Source organism: Manis javanica, chromosome 4, assembly GCF_040802235.1.
Source record: "Manis javanica isolate MJ-LG chromosome 4, MJ_LKY, whole genome shotgun sequence".
Classification (NCBI taxonomy): Eukaryota; Metazoa; Chordata; class Mammalia; order Pholidota; family Manidae; genus Manis; species Manis javanica.
Genome location: NC_133159.1, coordinates 6,142,676 through 6,163,739, shown reverse-complemented (window position 1 = coordinate 6,163,739; position 21,064 = coordinate 6,142,676). Strand labels below are relative to the sequence as shown.

At 54.8% G+C, this 21,064-nt stretch overlaps 1 protein-coding gene across 9 annotated transcripts in view; it reads left to right on the top strand.

Annotated features, from left to right (window-relative positions):
* Positions 1-18,051, top strand: part of RERE (arginine-glutamic acid dipeptide repeats) — a 412,748-nt gene extending 394,697 nt beyond the window's left edge. For 6 of the 9 annotated variants that reach the window (XM_037000132.2, XM_037000128.2, XM_073233141.1 and 3 more), the window contains 11 exons: positions 5,686-5,848; positions 6,749-6,841; positions 7,384-7,583; positions 8,809-8,991; positions 9,464-9,577; positions 9,851-11,133; positions 11,240-11,450; positions 11,791-12,514; positions 14,172-14,318; positions 14,809-14,989; positions 15,330-18,051. In XM_037000132.2, the coding sequence (XP_036856027.2) occupies positions 5,686-5,848; positions 6,749-6,841; positions 7,384-7,583; positions 8,809-8,991; positions 9,464-9,577; positions 9,851-11,133; positions 11,240-11,450; positions 11,791-12,514; positions 14,172-14,318; positions 14,809-14,989; positions 15,330-15,363 (3,333 nt within the window). In that variant the 3' untranslated portion in view covers positions 15,364-18,051. The remainder of the gene's footprint in view (positions 1-5,685; positions 5,849-6,748; positions 6,842-7,383; positions 7,584-8,808; positions 8,992-9,463; positions 9,578-9,850; positions 11,134-11,239; positions 11,451-11,790; positions 12,515-14,171; positions 14,319-14,808; positions 14,990-15,329) is intronic. The other 3 variants (XM_037000130.2, XM_037000129.2, XM_037000131.2) reach the window with 3 other exon arrangements.
* The last annotated feature ends 3,013 nt before the right edge of the window (positions 18,052-21,064 follow it).

Sequence of the window (21,064 nt, the reverse complement as noted above, 5' to 3'; positions counted from 1 at the left end):
TGCCTGAGGGAAATTAAATAGCACTTAGGCTTGTAGGCTGCAGGTCGCTTGACCTGCCGGTGAGACAGGAAGGAGCCTCTGTCAGGTTGGCACCTCCAGCCCCCCACCCCATTTTATGTCTGCTCACACCAACACACTCCCACAGTGGGCACCCACTCTGGCCTGGCACAGATCACCAGTCTCTTTTCCCAAGTAAAACAGAACTGGGCCCAGAACTACCAGTAGAACTTACCTGAAATGGGATTATACCTGAAAAGTGACCTGCAAGAGGTAAACTGGCAGGACTGAGCAGCCCCAGCCGCCATTGCTTCAGCCTGGATTGCCCAGGCGATGGGGCTGTGCAGGGAGCTTCATGCTCTGGGCTGAGTGAACGTAAGGGACCCACAGCATAATAAGGGGAGGCACCAAAGTAAAATGATGGCCAAGAAGGAAGAAACATTCCTCCTAAATGTCAAGTGGCCTGAGAGCAGGAAGCTTCCGAGTTACAGGAGCAGCCTGACTGCTGGTGCCCAGAGCCGCTGTCAGCCCGACTCTCCTCTCTGTGCCCTCCCCTGGCTCCCCCCACCCAGGCAGAGCACGGCACTGAGTAACTTACTTGTCTTCCTTCTTCTTTCGTGCCTTGTTTTTATTTTGATGGAGAATCAGAGAAACCTAATGGTGCCTTGTCCTCTAACCCCAGCTGAGTGGGTTGCCTGGGGAGAAGACCTGCTGTATAGAGGGCCAGCCTCAGGGAGGGAAGCTGGTCCCTAAACCCAGGAACAAACCTCTTACTGAGATGGCTTTTTGCATATGACCCGTTAAGAAATCCAGCCCCCAGCCCCCACCCCACAACACACACCAAAGAACAGGCAAAGGAGTTGGAGTGAGAGAGAGAATCTGCTAAATACAAGCCAGCAAACTTGAGCACTTCTCTTGGCAAGAGCTGTAGCCCGTGAAGATGTCAGTTGGAGATGACTTCGCCCCTTCTTTTCCTTTTTTGCCCAGGCACTAAACCAGTTTAGTTACTCATGCTGTGTACAGTTACAGCACCGAGATGCGAGGTGTGTTGGCTGTGAGGCCTTGTTGTGAGATGAGGTGAGAGCACCAGGAACAAAATGATCATTATAGGCTATTCATGTCGACAACATTTATGCCCCTGTGTTTGCTTGCAAGCAAAAGCAGGAGCTAATTTGCAAGGCTGCTTTGTGGAGCTGCCTTTTGATCAATGATTGCCTGTGTTAATGTTTCAGTAAGCTATTGATTTCTGCAACAGCTTTTGTTCCCTGAATTTATGTGCAGTGGGTCTCTGCAGCACACACTGTGCATGTTTGATTAAAGTTCAATTGACTTCATTCCTGGTGAGGCCTAGAGCTGCTTCACTCCCTGTTTGTAGAACCAAAGCTTTCCCTGACATGTTCTTTTGTTTGTGCTCAAGACCTAGCCACCCATGCAGCCACCAATATGCTGTTTCTAATCCTCCTGGATTCGCTCCATTCCAGTGTTTAATCCCTTCACAGACTTTATACAGTGGTTGAGAGGCAACTAATAAAACCCGGTCTGGAATTTTTTTCCAGTCAACTTCATTGATGGATCATTGGTATGTATACCATGTATGCCATTAAAATACACCCACTTTAAGTGCACAGTTCAGTGAGTTTTGGCAGCTGTATACCTCCCTCTAAATAACACTACCATCCATTTATAGAGTATTCCCATCACCGCAAAATGTTTGTGTCCTTTTGTAGGCAGTTTGTGACTCCCCAGACTCCAGGCTACCACCAATTTGCTTTTTTGTAACTGTAGATCTGCCCTTCTAGACTGGAATCATACAGTCTGTACCCTTTTGTGCCTGGCTGCTTATCTCAGCATGATGTTTTAGAGGTTCATCTGTGGCGTTGCGTGTATCAGTACTTTGTTTCTTTTTACTGCCAAGTATGTCTGGGGCGCGGGTGTGCCATATGTGTTTACCCATTCTTCTGCGAAGGGGCGTTTGGAGTGTTGCCAGCTTTTGGTTACTAAGAGTAAAGTTTCTATGAACATTTGTGTAAAAGTCTTTGTGTGAGCACATGTTTTTATTTCTTTGGGGTAAACACCTTGGAGTAGAATCAATCGCTGGGTCATATGGTAAATGTTTGTTTAACTTTGTAAGAACCGCCAAAATTTTACAGAGTGGTTTGGCCATTTTACATTCCCAGCAGTAGTGTCTGAGAGTTCTGTCTCTCCCCCATTCTCCCCCCGTCCTCCTGAATATAAAAATGTATATTCTTTCCTGTTAGTCAGCATCTAATTTTAGATCTGTAGAGCCTTAGAGCCCTTCTGCGTTGGTCGTTTTGATCCTTGATGGTTAGATGATGGGAATCTGTTCGGGACTCTTATCCTTGTTGAAAAGCTGTTAGTTACGTATTAACAAAAAGTTGATGTTTATTTCAATATTAGTTCTCTTTTAGAAAATCTCCTGACTTTCTCACATACTCGAGGAGATCACTAAACAGGAGTAAAGGTTTAAAGTTGTGACCTGGGCTTTTCTGGGTCTTCTTTCTGTCTGGTGTTTGGCCTTGGGCCAGTCTCGTAGCCTTGCTGAACTCTGGCTTCCCCAACTTAATCTGCAAGTTATGCCATCTTTTAAGACCACTTGAAACTCTTTCACAATATTGATATATGAGAAGTGGAAATAACCCCGTGTAGCCATATGAGGCAATACTGTGCTACAGACCAGTGCTGCGTAGTCCTTTTAACAGCCTGATCCCGGAGCGCCGTGGTCTGGCAGCCCCGACGAGTGCCTTCCTGCCCGGCTTTCTTTCCCATTTTTGTTTCCTTCCATCTCCTGTAGCTTCACTTTCCTCTTGCATCCTGTACCCCTGTCGTCTGCCGGCCCCCAGAACAGCTTCAGCCGAAGGGGGAGATGGGAGGAACAGCTTGGGGTTTTTTCATTCTTCTTTCCAGCTTTAGGATTGGGCTGTGATTCACTGTGCTAGCTGCCCTTTTGAACTGATGAAAGGATTTGAAGGGTGATGGGAACCTGCCTTGGCTTCTGGTCTGTATTTCCTCCGGAAAACCAGAGTCAGGTCAGTTTTCTGTCAGCACAGGTCTCTCAATCCCCTAGTGGATTTATAAGTTTGTTCCCTCCAGCCAGCCAGCAGTATCAGATCAGTGTAGGTAAGTGACTCTCCAGGTCAGGAGGGTGGGTAGTGAAGAGGTCGGAGCCTGGAGGTTCTCTCCTCATGGCCTTAGTGCCCAGGGTTCTCCAGCACCACGGGGGGCAGTCGTAGAACGACATGTGATAGGCAAGTCGGAAATCCAGAGCAGCTCCTCCATTTCCCCTTGCACTTCACTGACCATCTCATGGGACCGAGAACGGGATGGGTGGGCACGCGTGCAGGTGGCCAGGCATATGCTCAACCTCATTGCCCTGGGGTCGTGCTTCACCTTTTAAATACTGGCAGCCATTAGCATTTTGTTACATGGTGATTGGAAAGACTGGGACATCCGTAGTTCCAAGAGATGGCATGCTGCAGTTCATGGAAGCCAGTCGAAGTTCCTCTTGAGTCTCGGCCCTCCTTTTAGGATCTGATGACAGTTGGGGTCCTAATTCTTAAAAAGTGCACAGACACAGACTCCAGAACTCAGTGAGCATGCATCACTTGCTTTGCGGAAGCTGTCTCCCCCTTAAAATCTGCCTGCCTCTCTGATGTAAATGTACTTGTCATCCTGTTCCAAGGCCCTTGCTTCTGGGGGTGTTTTAGTAAAACCTCCTCTGACGCTGTCAATTACAAGAGTTTGTTCATGGTATCTGCGTTTCTCTGTCTCATTTTGCCTCCCCAGGACCAGTCTGTCCAGCCAGATCTCCAGTCACTGGAGAACAAAATCTTCGCTGCTTCTTTCTTGGCTCCTCCATTCACAAGGCAGTGAGCCTTCCTTGAGGCAGAATGGGGCTGTGGCCAAGTTAATTGCCCTTTTCACAGTACTGATTTAATTTGAGAACATCATTGTGATTTAGGCTGTCTCTCTGCTTTAAGCAATTAAAAAAAAAATTCCAGTTGCAGACACTTTATTCTGGATGTTCGTTTTAAAAATTAGTCTTCATCACCCAGGGTCAGCTGAATATGCCATTCACCCATTTGTGTGTGCAGCATGCCTGCCTGCCCAGCCCCAGTGTGGGGGTGCTAAACGTGTACCACTGCCTGCCCACCCACCCGCCTTTTTAAGCTGCATTTGGGTTCATGTCCTCTCTATTTTTCTATAACATCCCCTGCTCTGAACCCTCCTACTCTGTTGGTGGCAGTGTAAATTAGCTCAACCATTGTGAAAAGCAATATGGAAGTTCCTCAAAAAACTAAAAATAGAAATACTATTTGACCCAGGAATTCCACTCCTAGGAATTTACCCAAAGGAAAAAAGATCCCAGATTCAAAAAGACATATACACGCCTATGTTTATCACAGCACTATTTACAATAGCCAAGATATGGAAGCAATGTAAGTGTCCATCAATAGATGAATGGATAAAGAAGATGAGGTACAGATACACAATGGAATACTACTCAGCCATAAGAAGAAAACAAATCTACCATTTGCAACAACATGGATGGAGCTGGAGGGTATTATGCTCAGTGAAATAAGCCAGGCGGAGAAAGACAAGTACCAAATGATTTCTCTCACTTATGGAGCATAAGAACAAAGCAAAAGTGAAGGAACAAAACAGCAGCAGACTCACAGACTCCAGGAAGGGACTAGGGGTTACTGAAGGGGAGGGGTGGGGAGGGAGGGAGAAAGGGATTGAGGGGTATTATGATTGGCACACATAGTAGGGGAAGATCATGGGGAAGACACTATAGCACAGAGAAGACAAGTAATGACTCTAGCATGTGATTGCAATGTGGGGGGACAACTTGATAATATGGGTGAATGGTTGTAAGATTGTATATCAGTGATAATTTAAAAAAAACAAACCACGCCCTTCCTCTCTCTCTGCTGGGCTGTGAAAAGTGGCTCCTTTTGCCTTAAAGACTGACCTTGTGACACATGGCATTTCAGCTCCTGTCCCCGTGTAGTTTTTCTCTTGGTCAAGCTGCAGTCATCGCCTTCAGGACTTTGTGCCAGCTTGGTGGTTCGGGCATTCAGAACGGGGTGGAGGCTGTAGAGCAGTTTTCCTGGCTTTGGGTCTCTGTTCTTCCCGACCTTCCTCCTGGCCCTGCTTCCCTGCCACCTCACTTGTTTTCTCTGGTTGTGTCTAGAGTAGGCTTACTGTCCAGGTGTTTCCTTGTCTCACCTGTGTGATTTCACTGGAATGCTGTGAGGGAAACATGCTCTGCATGAGCACACACATGCACACACGCACAGAGGTAGAGGGCAGGGACTTTCCTTTCTGTTGATTATTTATTGATGCACCTCCAGTGCTTAGAGCAGTGGTGGTGTCTGGCACATCGTAGCACCCAGCAGGCGTTTGTTGGAGGAGTGCACGTTCCTCATGTCTGGAAGTCATGCTCTGCTGGTCTGAGGAGACATTTGCCCAGTTGACTGGGTGTGTCTTGAGCAAACCCTGTTCCCCTCAGGACTCCAGGAGCAAACTGTTCTTCGTATCCCTCTCCAGAACAGCTGTTAGAAACCCGGCTCCTGCACCTGGCAGAAGAAAGTGGGCATGCTGGGGAACGTGGAAAAGGCAGACCCCTCAGACCCTTCCCTTACAACTAGCCCTTCTTTCTTGCAGGGGGAGCTAATCACATTCTACTACTACTGGAAGAAAACCCCTGAAGCAGCCAGCTCCCGGGCCCACCGCAGGCACCGCAGGCAGGCCGTGTTCCGGAGAATTAAGACCCGCACCGCGTCCACACCCGTCAACACGCCCTCCAGACCCCCTTCCAGTGAATTCTGTAAGTGGGGGCTGTTTACACACAGCCACCTGCTCACATGTCCCAGCTCTGGGCCTGCACAGACGTGTCCTTGTCACAGTGCGGGCTGGAGCCGACCATCCAGGGGAGTGTGCACACTGTGCCGTGTGCATGTGTGTGAAGCTTGTCCTAAATGTAGCACTGACTTGGGGAACTGGTTAGGAAGGGTTTTACACATTATTTGAATGTTCAAATGTATGCAATACTCTGAATTTATTATAATTTTTTATAAAAATGTAACTCTTGGCCTTGGACTGAGGTGCTTTTGATAACTTCAAATGAGGGTTTCCACTTAGTGGTGGTGCTGTTTGGGTTCTTGCTGCACTTGTATTGTGGTAGCAATAAGATCAGACTAACATTTTTTCCTGCTTTACCAAGATGCCCCTCTGGGTCCCAGTATGACATGCAATCTAATATGACAGTGAAACCCATACCTTCTTAACCCTTAAAAACTTAAATCGGTGCCTTTGGTTATGTCCTGGCCCAGGGCACTTGACCTGAGCACCTGTATGTTGCGCATGCAAACAGGAAAGATCTGGTAGGGCTTACATGGGTGGGACTTGGTGGAGAGGGAGTTCCTCAGGAAGCTTGGGTATGTCAGGGAGGGCATCATGGATGCACTTTGCCCTTTTCAATTGCCCCAGTTGTGGGCATCAATGCCAGCCACCCTAGGATTCAGGTGTGACATCAGCCCCCCAGAATCTGGCATGGCAGGCCCTTGAGGAATTCAGAGTGGTCTTTCATGAACACTGTCTGCCTCAGCTCTGGGCCATGCTGAGAGGTGGCTCGGAGCCTGGGGCAGGCTGAGGTCATAAGTGATCTGAGTGTTGGCCAAGCGTGATGGCGTCTCCCCCACCCCCACTTTATGCCCACCATGCCCAGTGGACCTGAGTTCAGCCAGCGAGGATGACTTCGACAGTGAGGACAGTGAGCAGGAGCTGAAGGGCTACGCCTGCCGCCACTGCTTCACCACCAGTAAGTGGGGCTTGGTGGGGTGGTGGGCGTTCCTCGAGCAGGCCAGGCTCGGGCCCTCCCGGGTTCTGAACATCTCAGGAATTGAATCGGACACCTGCTAGGGCAGTAACTGATTTGGCATTTGTATTGTGCTTCCTGGTTGCTTGAGAAAAGTGAAAATCCTTTTTACTCCACTGCTCTGTTCTGCAGTCGGTATGGAGTGCTGACCAGTGGGTAGGACAGATTTGCTCAAGGTCCAGGGGTGGGGGTGGCATGGGTGGCAGGTGGGTTTTCTGGGAGTATGCTGCCTGCTCCTTCTGGGCACCCTGAGGTGAGGTGCAGGTGGTGGGTAGACTTGAAGGCCATCCCCACCCTGGGAGCAAGCTGGGAATCAGCAGCACCCGAGCCGTCTGAGTAGTGGGTGTCTGTCCGAGCCCAGTGCTGTATGGTTCTTGTGGCAGCAGGGTTGGCTGAGCCCGGGGAAGGAGCCCTGCTTGGACGTCCCCAAGGATGCTGGTTTTCAAGGTGGATACCCACTGCCAACTGTCCCTTCCCTCACATAGCCTCCAAAGACTGGCACCACGGGGGCAGGGAGAATATCCTGCTGTGCACAGACTGTCGCATTCACTTCAAGAAATACGGCGAGCTCCCCCCCATCGAGAAGCCTGTGGACCCCCCTCCATTTATGTTCAAACCAGTCAAAGAGGAAGATGATGGGCTCAGTGGGAAACATAGCATGAGGACGCGGCGGAGTCGTGGCTCGGTGAGTCCCTGCCACTAGGTGACTGGAGCCTCGGGCTCTGACCACGTCTTCAGGTTACCTGGATGCTTGGGGGCCTGGGTCCTCCAGGAGGGGGACAGGGAGTATTTTAGTTTAGGTCAAGAACCAGACCCCTTCGGGTGCAGGGATTTGTGCAGAAGCATTAGCTTTGCCTGTGGGGCCGGGAAGGGCCTCTGTTGTCTCCCTCCCTGGCCTCCTCCTGGAGGAGTCAGTGGGGTGCACGTCCTGAGCCGATTTTCACAGAGGGCCCTTCAGTCTTGGTTTCTGGGTTAGTGCAGGCTCTCCAAGGCCTTCACACCCTCCTCTGGCCCATGAACCAGTCACTCTAGTGTGGCAGATCTCTGCTGTTTGAAGCTCGCAGGCTTTTCTTGTATTTGGTGTCGTTTTCAGAACTTTAGGTACATTTTTCTACTCATTGTGTAGCCCCTTCCATTAAGAGACTTTGTTTCCCAAGTTGGGAATGTGGCAGGGACCTTTGAGAACAAAGATTTTCCAGGTTGGGGCTTGAGGGTACCACCAGGGTCTTTCCCCGTAGTGCTGACCTCCCCAGTGGCCCTTTCAGGCAGGTAGATAGCACCATCCATCTTCCTCTGACCCTGGGGTCCTGGCCATCCAGCTGTTGCCCGTGCAAAGGGGAGCGGATGGAGGACCAGTGTGAATCATTGTATTGCCATCTCTTCTGAGCCCCTGTGGCCTTACAGAAACATGCTCAAGTGCTTGGGGGCTTCAGGAGCTGAGCTTCATTATTTGACAGCTCTCTGGGTCACTTCCCATCCTGTCAGTTGACATTCGTTGGGATTGGTTGGGAGAGTGGGAAGTTAAATGGAATAAGCAGACAGGGTGAGGTGACGTAACGCTGACTTCTATGTGTTGTTCTCTGGAGAACTTGACAGAGTAGACCCCTGACTGCTGCCTTTTGGAAAGCCTCATTTGTGCCCAGTCCATGTCACTCGGGAGAGTCCCTGAATTTGAGTGTTTTGGGTTTAAGTTGAGAATTTCTCTCTTTTCGAAATGTGTGAACTCATCTTTTACTCCTACTCCCTCATTCACCCTGTGCCACGATGGATAGCCAGCGCTGCCCATTGTTCAGGTGCCCAGGGGCTTGGATTTGACACAAGGCTGGTTCCTGGTGGGGACTGCTCTTGAGGTTTCTATGTGCGTGCTGGGTTCAGGCAGCTCACGTGGGAACTGGGTCCAATTTCACCAGTCTCTGGTTTTGGGGAGGCAGATGTCTACACTGCGCAGTGGTCGAAAGAAGCAGCCAGCCAGCCCTGATGGTCACACCTCGCCCATCAATGAAGACATACGCTCCAGTGGCCGGAACTCCCCCAGTGCTGCCAGCACCTCCAGCAATGACAGTAAAGCAGAGACGGTGAAGAAGTCGGCCAAGGTGAGGGTCTGGGGCTGGGTAGTAGGAGCTGCTCAGCCCCACCCTCCCATCAAAACCCAGGTTGCTGGAGTGGGTATTCAGCTCCCTTGGATATGGGCTGCAGGTCATTTGTTCGTGGAGCCTTCCTGGGCACCAGCATTGCCCTGGCCTGGGGCTGCGGGCTTGAACCTGGAGAAGGGAAGCCTAAGGCAGCTCCCAGCTTTGGAGGCCGCTGCTCTGCCTTAAGTTCCTCAAGGCAATAGAGGCAGAGGGTGCGGTGATTAGAGAGACTCCCTACCCCCAGTGCCAAGTTATTCCCATGCCCAGATGCTTGTTCCTTCTTGGCCCCAGCTGGCCCCACCCAGAGCTTGCTTGCTTCTGGAGATAGAGCTCAGACTGTGGGAGAAAGGTGCCAGCGATCAGTTATTCCTCCCTGAGGCTGATGGGACACTTTCCCTTGGCCTGATGCTCTGCACGGGCTTTCCTGTTGCAGAAGGTAAAAGAGGAAGCCTCATCCCCTCTTAAGAGCACCAAGCGCCAGCGGGAGAAGGTGGCCTCTGACACTGAGGAGGCCGACAGGATCAGCTCCAAGAAGACAAAGACCCAGGTGAGGTTTGCTGCTGAGCCACACTGACTACCTGGCACCTGACGTGCCTTGAGAAGCCCACAGCCCAGATCCTCCCTAGGGGTTAGCAATGCGCTGTCTCCCAGGGAGGGGCCTGGCATGGCCAGGGCAGGGCAGGACCTGTGGTCCCTGGGGTCAGGTTTGCTGCCTAATCGGCACAAACCTTCAATGTGTGCCAGGCTAGGTGCTAGCCGCGCAGGGTCAGGGGAGCCCCTGCTCTTCGAGAGCTTCCATTCCTCCCTCCTCTGGCCCTAGGAGATCAGCCGGCCCAACTCACCATCCGAAGGTGAAGGAGAGAGTTCGGACAGCCGCAGCGTCAACGATGAGGGCAGCAGTGACCCCAAAGACATTGACCAAGACAATCGCAGCACGTCCCCCAGCATCCCCAGCCCGCAGGACAACGAGAGTGACTCGGACTCCTCCGCCCAGCAACAGATGCTGCAGGCGCAGCCCCCAGCCTTGCAGGCCCCCAATGCAGCTGCTCCAGCTCCTTCCACCGCCGCCCCGGGAGCCTCCCAGCTCCCCATGCCTGGGCCCCTGCCCTCGGCCTCTGCAGGCCCTCCACAGGGCTCCCCCTCAGCCTCCCAGACCCCCAGCCAGCCACAGGCCCCTGCAGCTCCCCATACGCACATCCAGCAGGCACCCACCCTGCACCCACAGCGGCTGCCCTCACCGCATGCCCCGCTGCAGCCTCTGACTGGGTCCACTGGGCAGACCTCTGGCCCACCCCACAGTCAGCCCCTGCATAGCCAGGGCCCACCCGGCCCTCACAGCCTGCAGCCCCTGCTGCAGCACCCGGGCACCTCTCAGCCTTTTGGCCTCCCTCCCGCTGCCTCCCAGGCGCCGGCTCACCCTCCTGCCTCCCTGCAGCCCCAGCAGCCCCCCCGGGAGCAGCCCCTGCCACCAGCACCCTTGGCCATGCCACACATCAAGCCCCCGCCCACCACGCCCATCCCCCAGCTGCCCGCACCGCAGGCCCACAAGCACCCGCCTCACCTCTCAGGGCCCTCACCCTTCTCCATGAATGCCAACCTCCCGCCCCCTCCAGCACTGAAGCCCCTGAGCTCGCTGTCCACGCACCACCCGCCCTCGGCCCACCCGCCTCCCCTGCAGCTCATGCCGCAGAGCCAGCCACTGCCCTCCTCCCCTGCCCAGCCCCCTGTGCTAACCCAGAGCCAGAGCCTGCCCCCAGCTGCCACCCATGGCCCCGCAGGTCTCCACCCAGGGCCCCCGCAGCCCCCCTTTGCTCAGCACCCCTTTGTTCCTGGGGGCCCTCCTCCCATCACCCCTCCTACCTGCCCTTCCACTTCCACCCCACCTGCGGGATCTGGCCCCTCTGCCCCGCCACCCTGCTCTGCTGCTGTTTCTTCGGGAGGCAGCGTGCCTGGGGGGACAGCCTGCCCGCTCCCCACTGTGCAGATCAAGGAGGAGGCCCTGGACGATGCTGAGGAGCCCGAGAGCCCCCCTCCCCTACCCCGAAGCCCATCCCCCGAACCTACTGTGGTGGACACCCCCAGCCATGCCAGCCAGTCCGCCAGGTACCGGGTTCCCAGGCGTCTGGGTGCAGCCGGGGAAGGATGGGCTGGGCAGCGGAGGCGGCTGAGGCCTCACGGGGCCCCCAGCGAGAGGTGTGGCCTTTTTCAGGTTCTACAAACACCTGGACCGGGGCTACAACTCGTGTGCACGCGCAGACCTGTATTTCATGCCCCTGGCGGGGTCCAAACTGGCCAAGAAGAGGGAGGAGGCCGTTGAGAAGGCCAAACGGGAGGCCGAGCAGAAAGCGCGAGAGGAGCGGGAGCGCGAGAAGGAGAAGGAGAAGGAGCGCGAGCGCGAGCGGGAGGCGGAAAGAGCGGCCGTGAGTCGGGGCCCAGCCAGGCTGCGCGGCGCCGCGCCCCCCTGGCCCCCCTGGCCTGCTCGTGGCTGGGTCGGAGCCGCCTCCGGCTTGGGCAGCTCCCGCCCTCTTGGAGGCGGCCGAGGCGGCACATGGGTCACCCTGGTCTCACGGATGCACACATCCCGTAGGGCAGCAGGAGGGTCTAGACCCAAGGGGGCCTTGTGCCAGGCCCAGGCCTGTCTTGGGCCATGGCTGGGCTGGGTCTTGGTCTCAGTGTCGGGGTGGAGGGAGCCAGTGGGCTGGGCTGGGCTCAGACTGGGAGCCACTGGGTGTCCACCCCTCACACTCTCCCCTCCTTCAGCAGAAGGCGTCCAGCTCAGTACACGAAGGCCGCCTCAGCGACCCCCAGCTCAGTGGTCCCGGCCACATGCGGCCATCCTTCGAGCCACCACCAACCACGATTGCTGCTGTGCCCCCATACATAGGACCCGACACGCCTGCCCTCCGGACTCTGAGCGAGTACGCCCGGCCCCACGTCATGTCACCCACCAACCGTAACCACCCCTTCTACATGCCCCTCAACCCCACCGACCCCCTGCTGGCCTACCACATGCCCGGCCTCTACAACGTCGACCCCGCCATCCGCGAGCGTGAGCTCCGGGAGCGTGAGATCCGAGAGCGCGAGATCCGGGAACGGGAATTGCGGGAGAGGATGAAGCCAGGCTTCGAGGTGAAGCCCCCAGAGCTGGACCCCCTGCATCCTGCCACCAACCCTATGGAGCATTTCGCTAGGCACAGCGCCCTCACCATGCCCCCCACTGCGGGCCCCCACCCTTTTGCTGCTTTCCACCCGGGCCTGAACCCCCTGGAGAGGGAGAGACTGGCCCTGGCGGGCCCGCAGCTGCGACCTGAAATGAGCTACCCTGATAGACTGGCAGCCGAGCGCATCCATGCTGAGCGCATGGCATCTCTGACCGGCGACCCGCTAGCGCGGCTGCAGATGTTCAACGTGACGCCGCACCACCATCAGCACTCGCACATCCACTCCCACCTGCACCTGCACCAGCAGGACCCACTCCACCAAGGTGCGCCCACCAGCCCGGGGCCTGACAGGGAGCCACGCTCTCTGGCTGGCACGGGCCGCCTTTGTCTCTGCTCAGCTCCTCAGCTCACCAGAGCTGCCAGGTCCCAGGAAGCCAGGTCACCCGGTGCTTTTGCTTGTGGCCTCCTGGACAAAGGGGAGCTCCCGTTCCTGGCCCTTGGCTGGGGTTGGAGTGAGCAGGGGATGGAAGAGAGTGACCTGTGCTCCCTGGGGTGGTGGGTGCAAGGCAGGAGGCAGGCGCTGAGAGCAGGACACGGCCGTGGGGACCTTTGGGGCCAGAGGGAGGCTCCAGGACACTGGGGGGAGAGCCACCAGTCAGCCCTCTGTTTCCCCTTGGGGAAAGGGGCTCGGACTTCTGCGGGTTTTGAGCTGGCTCACCTACCAGGGCTGCCTAGGCCTGTCCCTCTGGGAATGAGAGCCCCTGAAGGCCTGCCGAGGGGCCGCCTCAGGCCAGGACCCTGCCCTGTAGGGTGAGTGTGCAGCCCCTATGCAGGACTCCACACTCGCTGACCTCCAGGCTGGCACTGGGGACCACCAGTATAGCAGGGCCCGGGGTGGAGGGCAGCCCCGTTCCTCCTCCCTGGGTACCCAGCCCTGACATAGGAGCCTGCAGGCAGGGGCTCCCAGGGAAGCCAGGGAGCTGCCACCTTCACCCCATGGCCCTGGCACCTGGAACCTTGATACCTCCCAGTGTGGGCCATAGGAGGTGTCCCCAGCAGATGTGCTTCAGTGCCTGCCGAGGAGAGGCAGCCATTGGGTCACCCAACAGTCACCCAGGTGACAGGTATATTTACTGAATACCTGCAGTGTGCCAGGCACATTATAGATGCTGGCAACACCCTCTCCATGTTTACTTTCCAAATCTCGGAGGCAGTCAGCAACCACGTCTCAGTGTGTGAAAAGAGGCCAGTGTCCTGGAGGAAAACTAAGCAGAGAGGGAACTAGTGTGAGGGCCGAGTTGCAGTTATAGAGGCTGTGGGAAGCCACCAGGAGGGTGGCTTTTGAGCAGACTTGAAGGGAGTGAAAGGACAAGGTCACTGGGAACTGGGAGAAGCCTGCAGATGGAGGGGAGAGCAAGTTCAAAGGGCCTGAGGCGGGACAGCACTGCCCTCTGGCAGCCAAGGCAGCAGAGGGCAGCTGACTGCTACAGGTGGAGCGCAGAGGTGCACTCAGGAGGGCGGGGCCTGGGCCACTTCTGGCAGCCTTCTGGGGGTTCCGCGGGTGAAGCAAAGAGACAGCCGTGGGGCCAGGGTGCCACCCATCCAGCAGCTGTGGTGGGAAACACTGGGTAGGCAAGCCTGCAAGGGCTCTGGGTCCCTATGAACCTAACAGGTGCAGGGTGGGCCCTGCTGATCCAGGGTCTTCAGTAAAGCTGGGTGGGGACACCCTGCCTGCCGGTGGCGCCCAGGAATAGGTGGAGATGAGGGTGTAAACACCTGCTCTTCACTCACTCCTTATTTTCTGGAGCCCCACTGAAGGTATGTGTGGGGTGGGTGGCATTTAGGTCAGGATTATTGGTGGCCCAGGTGACCAGGGGCCAGCTGTGGGAAGTCACTGGTATTACAGCCAAGGCAGGCAAAGGTCCAGAGAGCCCCAGAGCCCCACACCACCACCACCTGGCCTTCTGCCCCTCTTTTCAGGTTCAGCAGGCCCAGTTCACCCACTGGTGGACCCCCTGACTGCTGGCCCTCACCTGGCTCGCTTCCCCTACCCGCCCGGCACCCTCCCCAACCCTCTGCTTGGACAGCCCCCCCATGAGCATGAGATGCTGCGTCATCCAGTCTTTGGTAAGAATGTGCCCGGCGAAGGAGGGGTCCAGTGTCAGAGCTGGGTTGGTGTTCTGGTCTGTTGTCCCCGTTCATCCTTCCTTCCTGCCCTCCCTTCTGTGTACCTGGAATCCATTTGGGGACCAGGCAGGCAAATGCCCTCAGCACCAGAGTGGGAGCAGGGGAGTAGGTAGGGGTGACAATGAATGCGTAACAACCAGTGAGACAATGGGCGAACGATGCAGAAGTGACAGGCACTGATTGTAAACTGAGGCTCAGGAAGACTGCTCTGAGGACACATGGCTGGGGCCTGAGGAAGAAGGGAGCCCCGAGGAGCTGTGCTCGGGTCTCCTCTCTGCTCTGGGGGCCCACCCTGCTCTAAGGGTCCTTGATGAGTGGCCCCCTGCCCCTCCCTTGGGGAGGCTCTCCTCCAACCTGACCTCCTTGCCAGCCTTCTCCTTGGCCCACTCCCCTGGCCTTTCTGTACCAGAGGTGGTTTTGTGTTTGGCAGGCACCCCCTACCCCCGAGACCTGCCTGGGGCCATCCCGCCCCCCATGTCAGCGGCCCACCAGCTGCAGGCCATGCACGCCCAGTCAGCCGAGCTGCAGAGACTGGCCATGGAGCAGCAGTGGCTGCACGGACACCCCCACATGCATGGCGGCCACCTACCGAGTCAGGAGGATTATTACAGGTGAGGCAGGAGGGGCTGAGTGCAGGCTCCCACAGATCCTGCCTGGGGGCCACTGACCTAGGCTCACGGACACCCCTTCTGGCTGTGTCCACTGCACTCCTCCCATGTGGGCAAGTGCCAGTTTTCTCCCTGTTGCTCTGTGGGCCCTGTTCTCTTGGCCTCCAGGAGGCTTCCGCAGCACCTTCTTGATGGGAGGGAGGCCCAAGGAGGGGGTGGCGGGGGGGGGGGTCGGCTGCGTGGGAGTGCTCTCGGGGCGTCGGGACCCCAAGCTGCGTGCTGGTCCCGCCTGATCACACCTGCCTAGGCCTGATGGCTGAATAGTACTGTTTTTTCTTTGCAGTCGACTGAAGAAAGAAGGTGACAAGCAGTTATAAGTTATTTATTTGTTAACGCTGTCTGTGGAAACCCCAATTCTTGGGGGGGAGAAACAGGACTTTTTACATACAAAAGGAGCTACAAAAGCAAAAGGAGTATCTTCTAAAGATTTCTTTATATATTTAAAAATCCCACAACTAAAAATGTTATCAGCATAATAGTGTTTGTTTGTAGAGAGGATTCCCTGAGACTGGTTTGGGTCTCCCTGCATGACAGTCCCCCAGAAACTTCGTAAGTCCTGGACTGGACTGAACATCTAGAAAACTTCCCTGCAATCCTGGGGTTTGGCTTCAGTTTTCCTTTCCTTGATTTCTCAGTAGGTGCTAGCATCCAGTTCACACCCTTCACTGTGCGTGCACACACACTCAGTTACGTGTGTTCCAAAACCCACAAGGTTGGGAGATCGGTGGCATATGAGTTTGGAATCCAAGAGCTGTAATTTTTAAAAAATTTTTATTTTAATACATAGTAGGAAATCTTCATAATCTGAGGAAGTTCTGCAGCATGGCTTTTTACATCTGTAAATAATTTTAGAACAATCTTTTTTTTCTTCCATGAACTATTCTGATCTATTTTTTCCAGCCATGCCACTAATTGTGAATTACTACCAGCTATTGACAGAATACAGAGTTGATTTTTTAATAAAAAGTTATATATAATTATCCCTTTTAATTAAGGGAACAGATGGGCGTTACTAATTACAGGCGGCCAAAGCCTGGGCCCAGGTCTGGGCGCAGCAGTGGGCGTCCGGGGTTTGCAGGGACAGTGGCAAGCGCTGTTGCACTGCTCTGAGTTCCTCTTCTGTCTGTCCCAGCTTGTGCTGTGCCAGCGGTGCAGACATCTGCAGATCAAGCCTCTTGCATTCTGTCCCTGGAGTGCAGGAGTTAGGTGTGCACCATTCTCCGGATAGAAAGCACATGTTCGTGTGTGTCTGATTGTAGATTTCCTTACAGATTTCTATGCACACACATGTGATTGTTCTGGATGAACTGCCTTTTCTAATACTCTGACAATTTCATAAACATTCTGGAAAATTCAAGAAAATGATTCCCTCCAAATAACTCACTACATACACTTGCCAAAGGAATCTGTCAGAAGTGGGCCCTGTTGTGTGGTGTTGTCATTTGGATCTGCTTGTGGTGAGGCCAGGCCGACCTTGCCACAGCCTGAGGCTGCTTTTGAGTGAGGGAGACCCTGGAGTGGGCACAGTTGTGGGTGGCAGCCTGTTTATCTCCCCCAGGAGCAGGTCTGTGTCTGGTGACCCACATTGGATGGGAAAACATGTTGAGTCCCACTCTTCATCCTGGAAGTAGGAACAGGTGTCATTGCTGCAAACTTGGGGAGGGCGTGCAGGCTGCTGCTCCATACGGGTGAGGCCATCCTGCAGAGAGCCGCCTCTACTTTCTACGTTGGTGACATGATGCACTTTGTCCAAAGCAGAGGGTGGGAGGGTCCTGGGGATGCCTGCACCTACTGAGAAGCTTTCTGCCAGGAAGTTACCTTCTCTGTTCCTCTTGTCTCAGATTCGTAGGGACTTTTTCTGCATTGCATGTGGTAGTCATGTCCAAGAACTTGTCAGACAAGCGATAATGCCCGTGAGTCAGTGGACGTGAAGTGCATCCAGGACCCAAGCTGCATGGGGGTTAGGAAGAGAGGCTGGCACTTTGACCCAGAAACCAGGCAGGTATTAGCTCAGATTCAGGTTCTGGATTCAAGCCTGCATCGGGGGCGTTTCTAGTTTGTATTAATTGGGACATATAGAGGATTGTTTTGACTGTTGAGAATGTTTATAGTTTTTTTCTTTCATTTTCTCTCATTCCATTTCTGCCTTAAGCTCCTTCGAGGGGAGGTGAGCTCAGCTGAACCCGCTCAGCTGAACCCTTTGTTGTCAAACTTGCGGCCATACAGGCAGGAGGCGTTTGTTTCCCCTGGGGGTAGTGGCCCGCCGTGAGCGTGTGCCTCTCCCGGGGAGCTCTGCCTCCTGAGGAAGGCCTCTCCACGCCGGCCTCTGGTCAGGCAGCGGCTCCTGCTGCTCCCAGACTTGGGCACCGTGCGCCCGCACCTTCTCACCCCTTCTCATCCGCCTCCTTTTCCTGTTGGTAGAACACAGGGCCTGCCATTCAGTTAAACTTTCTGTATTGCTTTTCTCTTTCATCCATCTTTGCATAGAAGAGAGAGGGTAATACTTTGAAGTCTGTACTTGGAAACTGTCTGAAGGCAGTCTTGTTAGGTTTTGGTTTTCTCCCCAGACCCCAAGGTGACGCACCAAGACTCTTACCCTTGAGACCCACAGCTGAAACCCTTGCCTGGGCACCTGCAGCTTGTTTAGGAGGCCCCAGACCTTCATGGTGTCTTTGAAGCCCGACCCCTTGGTTTCCTTTTGGATTTTCCTTCCTTTTGTTTGAAGTTTGGTTTGGCTTTTCTGTGTTTTGTATGTATCTTGTTCAATGTTGTCAAGGTTGAGCTTCACGTTTCACTGCGGCAGAAGCAGAACAGAGTGTATATTCTGATTTGCTACATTTATATATATCTTGAAGCTGAGTGTATATATGAGTAGTTTGCCATGAGATAACACAGTGTAAACAGTAGACACCCCGAAATCGTGACTTCTGTGTTCTCTCCATTTGAGTATTTTGTAATTTTTTTGAAATATTTGTGGACATAAATAAAACCAAGCTACACTACAACAGCTGTGTGTTGACCGTCTCATTCCTGGGAGTGGGTGGGGGTTCTGCCCCTGCCCAGCTCCCCCAGGCCAGGAAGGGCAGAGGAAGAGTCTGGTTCCCCACTGCTGCCGGCATACCACTCAGCCCCCACGGCAGCTTCCCGAAACGTCCTGTGCTGTCTGGGAGCAAGGGTCTCTGGTGAGTACATGTGCTCTGCAGGTGCGCCAGCCTGCTGACCTGAGATAGGCAGGGCCTGTCTCTAGTCCATGGGCACCTAAGCAGCAGAGCAGGGCCCTGGGGAGGTGATGACCCTGGGACCAAGGGCACCCTCCCTTCCCCCCAGGCCTCTTCCCCTGCCATTCACCCCAGACCTCTCATCTGTGGACACCCTCCAAGGTGCATATGCATGCAGCTGATCTGCTTAGGAAGGTCTGGACCGCCCACCAGGACAGTGGCTGCCACCTCCTCTCCTGGACACTGTCTTGCCTCCTCTCTGCCTCTCCCTGAGGCCTACCAGTGCCCCTACCCACCCAGAGCTGGAGGTGCCCTCCAGCTTGGGGATGTATCCAAGCCCCCTTAGGGAGACTCACCCTGACTGCAACAAGTGGCCTGCAGGGTGCAGGTGTGGCTGCGAGGAGACAGCAGTCACCAGCGTGTATTCAGGTTGTGCTTTCAGAGACTATCACGGTCATCTCCCTGAAGCTTAAGACTGTCCCTGGAAATGTATATGCTCATTTTTTCATCTGGGATATGGCCATGAGTTTCTAGATGTTCCAGAAGATAGTGTAATAGCAACCCAGAGCATTTACTATTGACACCGCCCTCGAACCATGCAGGATTGCCTTGCAATGGTAAACTTAGGGAACAGTGCACACAGGGCACCGATTAGGGCATGAGGAAGTTTGGCCAACCAGAGGGATCCAAGTGGCATTCACATCAGTGGCTCTAGAAAGAGTTCTATCCTCCCAGCAGCGGGTGTCCTGCTTAGCAGCTTGGGTGGTTGGAGTGAAGTGAGGCACCTGCCGACAAACCCTGGGGGCTGCGCACAGCTGTCGTTCTGGATCATGGATGAGACGGTAGGGTGGGGGCAGCTGAGGTCCAGGCGCCCCCTTTGCTGGTCCCTCAAGTAGACTGTGTGCTTTATGAAACTATACAGTTCTTCATAGACGTAAGTCCATGAAGTCAAATTTGAAGAAGGTTAAATGTTGAGCATTAAGTGTCCGTGAATGGATACACAGATTAATGTTGCAGAAAAGGCCATCCTAAGAGCTGCATAAGTTCTAAGAGTTTCTTAGGTGGTGGACAACTATGGCCATTGTTACCACTCTGCTGTGCCCCTATTCTGAGGTAGAGGGCCTGCCATGGGCATGTGCTGGATTCATAAAGGGCCTACTATCTAGCAACTGTGACCCTTGGGCCCTGTGAGTGGACCCTCAGCTTGGGCATGGAGGCTCAGCAGTTGCTCTGGTTCTGCTGAAGCGTGGGCTAGAAAGATGGCACTTTGCAGGGCTGGGTGTACAGCTGCCATATTAATGTCCATGGGTAAACAGGGCACCTGGATCTCAGCTAAATATTTAAGAAAGACACCAGGTGGCAGTGTCTACAAACAGGTTTCACTGTGGGTAAATCAAGGTCGGTCACTTCCTTGCCAGGTAAGGATGCATAGCAGGGAAATCAGAGACCTCCCACATAAACATGGGGCTGCAAGACCCTCGCATGGCAAAACTGAGGAGCTGTATGATTGACTGTGGGTGCAAGGAGCTGAGGAGGAAAGTCAGGGCTGAATGCCCCTGCGTGGAAGGTCAGGGAGACACGCAGGCCCGTCCCGTATCTGAGCCAGGAGCCCCTCTCCAGTCTCAGGGCTTGCAGTATACCCTCGGCCTTTCCTGGCCAACCCCCAGTTGGTGCAGATAGGTCCAGAACTCAGAACTGTGGAATCAGGATAGGGCCTGTTACCCAGAACCTGGGGCCAAGCGAACAGGTTTCAAAGAAAAGTGGCCGTGTCTGTCCTGCACCTGTTCCTGCACAGCTCCTCCCCACTGCCTGTGGAGATGGGGAGGTACGGGGGCCCCCAGCCCCCTGCTCCTCAGCCAGACGAGCCCGAGGGGCGGGCAGGCTGCTGCAGCTGGCCATCCAGCTGGGCCCATTAAGGCTACAGGACGAAGTGATCCCCTCTCAGGGACTCTTAATGGGAGAGGCAGGGCCTGGGTGGGAGTCGGGCCCCGGGAGCTGCAGTCTGGCATGGACTCACCTGCCTCCTCTGTCCTGGCCCTTGGAGGCCTCCATATGTGAGGCATCTTTCCCTGGTCCTCACTGGGTTCCTAGCTGCCCCAGGAAGCTTTGGCAGCTCAGCTCTAGGCCCTGATCCCTCTGCTTTAACCCCAGGTGGCCTCTGTAGTAGCTGTCTTTGCCAGGAACAGCTTCCGAGTCACACTTAATTGTTATCTGTGAGTTGATCAGGGGCCCAGGCTGTGGAAGCCACACCTGCATCCTTCCCGACCCAGCTCTGCCTGCAAGGCACCCGGCTGCCCCTTATCCTGGGCCTCTCGGTACCGGACCAGGTTCTAGCACATGAGAGGCACCTGCTCCGTAACTACTTGCTGAATGACTCAACAGGCCCCGCAGAGGTCAGCTCCTTGGTGCACATTGTCCCAGTGGGCTGAGTCATAGGCAGGAGGGCCAGACAAGGGCCTTTACCGCATCCAGGGAGCCGGGTCCGCCGCTGTGGCACCAGCAGCGACCCCTCTTCCCCCGGTTTTTCTTAACCCCGACAAGTTGTGCCTGTGGCAGGATCTCACAGCCCCTCCAGCTCCAGCCTGGTTCACACCATTCTTAGATGGTTGAGTGGGGAGGGAGGTCTGCTTTTCAGTGGTGGCCCCTGGCGAGCCCCTCAGGTGTGGACACCCAGGGTGGTCAATTAGATGAAAAGTAGAATTATAAGGCACTTCTTGGAAGACCCTTTCAGCCCAGGAAGGATTCCTGAGGCCAACGAGCTGTTTGAGGGCTGATGTCTTCTACGTGCCTGACTACCACC